This window comes from Papaver somniferum, chromosome 3, assembly GCF_003573695.1.
Source record: "Papaver somniferum cultivar HN1 chromosome 3, ASM357369v1, whole genome shotgun sequence".
Classification (NCBI taxonomy): Eukaryota; Viridiplantae; Streptophyta; class Magnoliopsida; order Ranunculales; family Papaveraceae; genus Papaver; species Papaver somniferum.
In genome coordinates this window covers 67,658,133-67,666,892 of record NC_039360.1, presented here as the reverse complement: position 1 = coordinate 67,666,892, position 8,760 = coordinate 67,658,133, and the positions used below count along the sequence as shown (strand labels likewise).

The 8,760-nt window shown below is 35.8% G+C and overlaps 1 protein-coding gene across 3 annotated transcripts; it reads left to right on the top strand.

Annotated features, from left to right (window-relative positions):
- The first annotated feature begins 970 nt into the window (after positions 1-970).
- On the top strand, positions 971-8,560 carry LOC113356399 (cyclin-dependent kinase E-1-like). Of its 3 annotated transcripts, none has more exons than XM_026599517.1 (16): positions 971-1,347; positions 1,427-1,537; positions 2,264-2,367; positions 2,521-2,563; positions 2,681-2,779; positions 3,511-3,580; positions 3,677-3,771; positions 3,919-3,952; positions 4,031-4,115; positions 4,256-4,333; positions 4,584-4,631; positions 5,522-5,554; positions 5,738-5,846; positions 7,773-7,991; positions 8,084-8,153; positions 8,297-8,560. In XM_026599517.1, exons 1-15 carry the CDS (start codon positions 1,114-1,116, stop codon positions 8,150-8,152), a joined length of 1,431 nt encoding a protein of 476 aa, XP_026455302.1. In that variant the 5' UTR covers positions 971-1,113; the 3' UTR covers position 8,153; positions 8,297-8,560. The 3 variants fall into 3 exon arrangements, with proteins under 3 accessions (XP_026455302.1, XP_026455300.1, XP_026455301.1); XM_026599515.1 differs by having other exon boundaries at positions 8,249-8,547; XM_026599516.1 differs by having other exon boundaries at positions 8,246-8,547.
- The last annotated feature ends 200 nt before the right edge of the window (positions 8,561-8,760 follow it).

The window sequence follows — 8,760 nt, the reverse complement described above, 5'->3', positions numbered from 1 at the left end:
AATTTGAATCTAGTCGATATATTTTTCTAACTCGGATCAAAATACCTTTATTAAGTATTAACACACTCTTTAGACCGAACCCAAACACATTTATTGACCTATGTGCCGTAAAAATTTCATTCAACTCCACCCACCATCTTCTCCACTGCACCACCACTAACGACAACGACCCACCATCCACCGCACCACCAGTAACGACAACGACAATAAAATCAACAGTGGTGTAATAGGTTAAGTAATCACTAACTTGCCGCACACCAAAATCAACACCACTTTTAACTTGATGTTAGATACTCACGTTTCACGTGTCTACAATCACCCAACGCTGGCCACCACCAATGGTCCACTGAGATCAGATGATAATTCAAATTATAAAAATAAAATAATAATTGATTTGGTTATGCTTAAATTTGTCAAATCAATTCGACGATGGCTTTAACAGAGTACTGATAATCGAGTATGCATTAAGATCCCTATAACTTTTGATTTTCTTTGCGGAACTGCACCAAGTAGATGTTGTAAAAAATCCCAATTCTTTAACAAACAGAATTAACCCAAAACGTTAAACCTGTACCGCATCATTAACTTTCATGCCCTATTCTCACTGGACATATCAAACAAAAAAAGACAAAATTCATACTCCATGATCTATCATCATCTCTCTGTTGCGAGGTAGTGGTTAGGGTTACTATCGCGGCGGCGTTGTGAAGTATGCTGTACCTCGTTAACTCTTTTCTGATTGCGAGTTAGTGTGCTATTAAGGTCATCTTGGTCCGACTGGCACAAATATATTGAAAACCTGTCCTAGCTTGCTCTCCTCGGATCACAAATTGCTCTCCCTTTAACAAAAATCATAAAAATCTAAACCAATAAACTTGCTTTTTCTATCAAAACAAAATTTTAGGAGAAAAATAAAATTAAAAAATAAAACAAAATTTTAAAAGATATTTAAAGAAATAAAATTTATTAAAGAAAAAACCTAAACCCCAAATATTAACATAGAACTAAACGTGTCGTCGTTTCAAACAGAAAAATGGAGGTCACATAAATTTGGTATAAGCAGATCGATGGAGCAAACAAGAAGAAGAAGAAGATATAGCCCTTAAAGATAACATGAACAGCAGAAACGCAAGCGGAAGTAGTAATAACTACAACAGTAACCCTAATAGACCAGCATGGTTACAACAATACGACCTAATTGGTAAGATCGGTGAAGGTACATATGGACTCGTCTTCTTAGCACGAACTTTAAATCAACCTAATAGAGGCAAATGCATTGCTATCAAGAAATTCAAGCAATCCAAAGATGGAGATGGAATTTCCCCTACTGCAATCCGTGAAATCATGGTCTGAATTCCTGTACCTCTCTATCTAAGCCCTAACTTGATTTATCATCATTTGTCACTAATTATTTTTTGTTGGGCAGTTACTCAGAGAAATTACCCATGAAAATGTGGTTAAGCTTGTCAATGTACATATCAATCCTGCTGATATGTCACTTTATCTCGCTTTTGATTATGCTGAGCATGACCTATATGTGAGTACATCTCTTGGTTTTTTTAAATTTTTTGTTTCAGTATCAATATCAGTAGCTCAATTGCTTTTAGCTTGGATTTTCTAGGGTTTTCTTTCTGTGTAATCGTCTACCTCATCATTCATTAGGAAAAGTGCAAAATAGTTCAAATTCAAATATACAGTTATATGTGAATTTGGACTTGGCATACATTAAAGTCTTAATTGTTGAGTTAACTCGACGAAAATGGAGGGCAAGAATATAAGTGCAAGACTTATGCTAAGTAATTTCTTATGTTACTCGTATCTGTGGAAGAAATGCTATTATCCCGTGTCTTTGCAAGACTTGCTGTTAGTTTACTACATGAATGCACACATAAAAAACTCGCGTACTTTTGAGTAAATATATATTCAGCTGAATGAGTTTTTGATATGCTAATTTAAGAAAATGGAGGGCAAGAATATAAGTGCAAGACTCGTGCTAAGTGATTTCTTATGTTACTCGTATCTGTGGAAGAAATGATATTATCCCATGTCTTTGCAAGACTTGCTGTTAGTTTACTACATGAATGCACACATAAACAACTCGCATACTTCTGAGTAAATATATATTCAGCTGAATGAGTTTTTGATATGCTAATTTAAGAACTTTGAGATTTTTGTATTACCTGATTAAAGTTAGAGCTTATATGGTAATCATACTAATTATTTTTTCCTCAATTGTTTACTTGTCTGTTGATTGGTACTATAGGAAATTATAAGACACCACAGAGAGAAAGTTAGCCAATCTATTAATCAGTACACTGTTAAGTCACTGCTCTGGCAGCTTCTCAATGGGCTGAACTATCTGCACAGGTAGTGTTCAATTTAACAATCTCATTCGATTGGTACTTATAAGTCACTCACTCTACTAGTATGATTCTTTTCTCTTCTGTGGTTGTAAACTTGAATACTTGACTCATATCGAATCTTATGTTTTTATTTGTTTCATTTTCTTTGTTATCATAGTAATTGGATTATACACCGAGATTTGAAGCCTTCCAACATACTGGTATGTATTCCATAACTTTATGCCTTCCCTCATATATAATAGGTTAACCAATTTGTATTTATGCCTGCTCTTTGCACCTTTGTACGAGTGATTAATTAAAGAAATCCTATGGAACAGGTTATGGGTGATGGGGATGACCAAGGTGTTGTCAAAATTGCTGATTTTGGACTTGCTAGAATATACCAAGCTCCGTTGAAGTATCTATCTGAAAATGGGGTAGGATTCTCTCTATTCTGGTTACGCCTAATTTTCAATTTTTTCACTTTTAAGTCTCCCTGCTATTTTTTACAGCTGGTATCTTCTCGCTTGCTTTTCATTTTTGGCTTTATATGCTTACCTTCTTAATTCCATAATTGGTTGTTAGATTGGAACAGTGGGTTAATATACATGCTTGATGACATGGTTTTCTTAATTTCAATCCGAAGTTCCTAAATGAAGATGGCTAGGTTTGAAACCTTTAAGTTGTGAATAACTTCAAATAGAGATTTTCCATAATGGGATATGAAGTTCTGTGTTTTTAACAGTATAGTGAAATACAGAAATGATTGATGTTTCATAAAATAAACTGGAGACGTATTCTCTTGAGTCTTCCTTGTAGTCGTGATTTCCATCCAAGGCTTCCAAGGAAGTCTTTGATGTGAGCTATTTAAGCCGTTACACCCATCCTAGCCGGCTCCCAAGTCTAATTTTTCTTAAAACTTGGGCTTCGAAGCCCATTGAGGCTTTAGTGCACCCCCTAGCAAAACTTTGCATCCCCATAGCCAGATTTTATTCCTCCCCTGCCTAAAATCCTGATCAAATTCACCAATTTCGATTGTAGGGGCTGTTAAACTGTTTTAACTCTTAGCTGTGATTTTAAGTTCTGTTCACATCCTCATTTACGGAATTTCAGTCCTCATCTCATTTCATGACATGATATCTTGTCTTTTGTTAATTATATACACCAGGTTGTAGTAACAATTTGGTATCGTGCACCTGAGCTGCTTCTTGGAGCCAAACACTATACAAGCGCCGTTGGTATTTGATACTAAATGCTACCCTATTTAGTTCTGGATAAATTTATTTAGGAAACTTGTCTAACAATTTAAAATGTATTTGTAATCTTGTGATTAGATATGTGGGCTGTTGGATGCATTTTTGCTGAGCTTCTGACGTTAAAACCTCTATTTCAAGGAGTGGAAGTCAAGGCTACGCAAAACCCATTTCAGGTGCTATTTTGTTTTGGTGCAAGTCTAATAACACAAGTTTACAATCACTCAAGTTTCTAGTTCCATGTGCGAATACAAATAATTTATCTTTTGTTATTAATAGCCTTTATCATGCTCTTATTCTAAAGTTTATGTGCCTTAATGCAGCTCAATCAGCTTGAAAAGATATTTAAAGTCTTGGGTACTAACTCTTGCCTAACTATTTTCCATTTAACGCATTAATTGCAAAATTGTATCTCATGATGTATTTCTATCTTAGGCCATCCGACACCAGAGAAGTGGCCAACGCTCGTGAATCTTCCACATTGGCAATCAGATCAACAACATATCCAGGGTCTTAAATAGTAAGTGCTGTTTCGTACATGATATTTATTCCTAATGTTTTCTTATGTAGCAAATCATAGATGTTCTGCTGTTTTTACATGGTTAAATTTGTAAGACTATGAAATTAATTACCTGTTTGTTTCATGCATGCTTGTGGCAGTGAAAATCCTGGTCTTTATAGTGTTGTTCATCTGCCTCAGAAAAGTCCTGCATATGACCTCCTTTCAAAGATGCTCGAGTATGTTACGTTGTGCTTTTTGTACTCTTTCCCTTTGTACACAGTAATATATATGATTAACAGGGAGGGGTGAATTATTTTTCATGAGAGATTCATGCATAACCAGTATAGGTGTAGCAACTTGTACAGCTGTTTCCAGTTTATTAATTTATGCTTCTGTCCGTTCATTACTTCTCTAGCAGTGATTGTCAACACTTTGTCGATTTTCAGAAGCTGTTACATTCTATAAACATATTATCTTCTGTTGCAGATATGATCCACGTAAGCGTCTAACAGCAGCACAAGCTCTGGACCATGAGTAATACTTCTAAAAACATATTATCTTGTTGGTTAAGTTTTATAGTACATCTCACTGCCTGCTGTGATCTTTCAATGCCACTCAATATGTGCCACCACCTCTTTTTGGAAAATAAGAATATGTTTTCCTCTTTCATTTGCATACAATTATAAGACCAAGTGCTCCGTCCCCTCTGCTTTGCTATATATTGTTCACGCTCCACAACCAAGTTATTAGAAAAACTCGTAGTCTCTGACTGGCATGTTATTGTTGTCTTGTAATTTGGATTTCGGAAGAATCCGTTTCTGTTTCTCTGTAGTTGATCTATAAAAGGTCACACTCATGCCAATTACAAATAAGCATAAAATAGTAGAGTTCCAGTGTTACTAATTCCCAAGGGTAACTGTATGACTTGTTGGTAATATCATAAAGTTGTTGGAACATGTCGCCACTAGGTGCTCGTGCTATTAGTTTTTTTCCTTCGTGTTTTTGTATTTTTTACACTTGAAGATAGTTGGCAAACATCTCTTTGAAATACTCCAGCAAATTTTAACGTAATGTTTCAACCTATATCTTATGATGCAGTGTAACTTAACACGTTGCTGTAGCACTAACTTAACCTAACTGATTAGTCACTGATCTTTATAAACTACTAGTGATCTTTCCAACCTATATCTTATGATGCAGTGTGATTATGGGACACATTCATTTATGTGATAATATGGCGTCATGTTAGTCTTGTATGACCATGTGGATGTAAATACTTTTCACCTTCCGAAAGGTGAAATTATCTCTCATATATGTGCAACTATAGCTAAATGAATACTCCTAGTTCTTGTCAATGGTTGGAATTACTGCATGTTGTCTAAATACTTCTGAGTACTCTAATTGTTGTCGTGTTCTGCTTTTAGGTACTTCCGCATTGAGCCTTTGCCAGGACGCAAGTATGTTTTCCTTTGGATTTCTTAATTTTTCTTTTTTCAAGCACCAGAAAAACCGTGTTTCAATGTCCAACATGACATGCATGTGGATGAAATGTTCACCAACTAGGTTGTCATGGTGCTTGAAACATATATTTCGCCATATTTTCTTCAGTTTGATGAGGTAAATGTGGCATCCATGCTCAGTGCACTTGTACCTAGCCAACTTGGAGAGAAAGCTGTGAGTTATCCTATTCGTCCAGTTGACACTACTACAGATTTCGAGGGATCCACCAGTGTCCAAGGTTCCCAATCGGTACGTAACTGAACTCCCTCCCTCCCTTGTTATACTGCATTACTAAGTGGCCAGACCCAAATGCTTAGAAATTTTCTCTGTAATCAAGGGACTGTGGACCATTTGCCAAGTTACCAATGCTTGCAGTAGTACGCACAACAAATACATGCATAAACATATCATATACTCCCTCCATTTTTGGAAAAGAGATACTATCACTTTTCAATCTGGCCTTTTTTTAGGCCAAAATGAAAAAGTGATACTATTCCTTTTCCAGAATCGGAGGGAGTAATAACAAACCACGTGGCCCAAATTCTGATGTAATTATTTTTTTAATTCACCAGTTTTATTTCTCATACTTGTATTTCTACCTTGCCTATATTTTCACCTTACCTGTCCTAAATGTCATCTGATTCGGAACATATACTTTAGGAATAGAAGTGGAAAAATTGAGACATGATAGATTGAACTTTATGACTTGCCGAAGGATGTCCACGTTAGGGTTAAGACAGTTTTGATTTTACTTTATATAATTATATGACAAACATTTTTCTGCTGATAAGTATGTTGTCAATTGTAAATATAAAAATGCAATTAAGAGGCACCAAGTGTTTCAAATTTTTTAGGTCCTTTTCTTCTTAGAGATCTTCTGAATCTGTGTTCTAAAGACACATCTAAAATTCATTAGACTACCCACTGATCCGAAAATTGTGAACATACCCTTATTTAATCCATTATTAATTTATTTATTTTTCCTTAATGAAACATGGGGTTCGCAAAAGCATTTGGACATTTCGTTTATTTTCCCTTATCCAACCTACAATATTTTCTTCTTTCGGGGACAGCAACTGGGTACACAAATTGATCTTTCCAAAATTCTCACGTGAATGTAGGGGTGTAAATAATACCCGAAAATACTCGGCCTGCCTGTACCCGCCTGACCCCGCATGTACCCGAAGTAGCCCAAATCCTGTTATGGCCCGTCATGGGCCACCCGGCCTGGCCTGGATTAATTTATTGGGCGGTCTCAGGCTTCGCGATTAATTATGATGCCCGGCCTGATACCCGGCCTGAAAGCCTTCTATGTGATGTTAATCATTTGATATTCTCTTAAAAAGACTTAAAAGTTACCATTTTATAATTGTCAATTTTCTGTCAAGAAAAATAAAATATATAGTTGTTTTTACTTATAATTAGCCTTTTAAAAACATTAATGGTAATAAATTTTCTTATTAGAAAGTTTATTGTACTCTAATTAATTATTTATTATAGGCTAAAATTAAAAGTTTGTCATTGTAATTTAAATATAAAATAATACTATCATTTACGGTATGCAATGTTAGAAAGGAAAGGATATTGTATTAAAAATAAATACATTTAATACCATTCATTTGAAAATTTAAACTTAAAATAAAAGAATTTTTTTTCAAAATAGTGGCCTGTCCGGCCCGATCTGGCCTGCCCGTATAAAAAACGGACTTTGGACGGTCTTTGGGTAGCAAATTATCTATTTTTACCCGGCCTGCCCGGCCTGAATTTGTTTACGGGCTCACAAATGTTAAGCCTGGCCTGCCCGGCCTGTCTTATTTTTTGGGCCGGGCGGCCTGGCCTGCCCGAATTTACACCCCTACGTGAATGAGACTTCAAACAATATTTATATCAAAGACCTTGTTTCTAGAGTAATTTTAGGAGTTTGTAAAAGAGAAAAAGAGCCATCTCTAACTTAAATCTGTTGTAAGTAGTGATCCCCTCATGTGATTCTTGAAGTATTTTCGTGACATATCTTCTCAAAGTTGTACTAGTTATTGCATGTTAAAATGAAGAACGCGAACCGACCTTCTTCTGCACAATTCTTGAAACTGGATCATCCTTTATATTGTTCTTCATACTTCACGAGGCTGTGATTTCATGCGTTATCTTGTTATTTGCTTACTTTGGTGTTATCAGGTACCTTCTGGAAATATGGCAAGTGGAGTTGGTGCCTCTGGAGTGGCACCTAGACCTGTCCCTCGGCAAATGCCTCCCATGGTTGGAATGCAACAAAGGATGCCTGGTCCAGGCATGACAGGTTTCAATCTTGCTTCTCAGGCTGGCCTGCCCAGTGGTATGAATCCAGGTGGTATCCCGATGCAGCGTGCAGTTTCCCAGGCTCATCAACAGCAACAGGTGCAATCAGATCTCTTAAAATTTTCATTGTTTTATTGTTTGTATTGGAAATGCTAAATCCTTTTTCTGAATCCAATTCTGCTACTTAACAGTTGAGAAGAAAAGATCCAAATATGGGGATGCCTGGATATCCACCGCAACAGAAATCAAGACGTTTCTGAGGTAAGATATTTTGTATCGAGATTATGTTGTTTGCCTACTTCAAATGGCTGGCTTATATAGCAGTGATAATAATCGTTTCAATTTCTGTTTAGCAGAATTCAAATACCTCAATGATCGGTAACTTACTGATATTCGATATTCAGATAGTAAAATGCTGTCCATACCTGTGAAGAACTGAAGAGTTGCTAACATCAACTTAGACTAAATCAGGGAGCTCGTCCAGTTATCTTTTTTTATTGTCTGATCCTGCTCGGTATCCAGTAAAATGTAAATTAATCATAGTTCTTTTAGGTGCTAATTTGTACTTTTTTTTTTGATAAAATAACAAAACTAAGGAGCAAGGTTTACAGAGTTAACATTACATATTTTTTTAAGAAAAACAAGTTTCCTATTAGATCGGTTTATATACTTGGCTAACTTATCCGCAATAGTATTACAATTCCTTTTAACATAGAAGTAAGAAGAACTAGCAAAAGCATTGTTGAAGTATAAAGTTTTGTGCAAAATAGCTTCACTTCCCCAATCTACAACAAAATATTTCTTCTTCATAGCATTAACTACATTGATGTTGTCATTAAGGAAGATGATATCAGGTAATCCATAGTCT

Coding starts and splice junctions, on each gene's coding strand:
- LOC113356399 (XM_026599517.1), top strand. CDS start 1,114: ATGAACAGCAGAAACGCAAGCGGAAGTAGTAATAACTACAACAGTAAC. Junction 1,538..2,263: donor ATGCTGAGCATGACCTATAT/GTGAGTACATCT, acceptor TTGGTACTATAG/GAAATTATAAGACACCACAG. Junction 4,632..5,521: donor GCACAAGCTCTGGACCATGA/GTAATACTTCTA, acceptor TTCTGCTTTTAG/GTACTTCCGCATTGAGCCTT.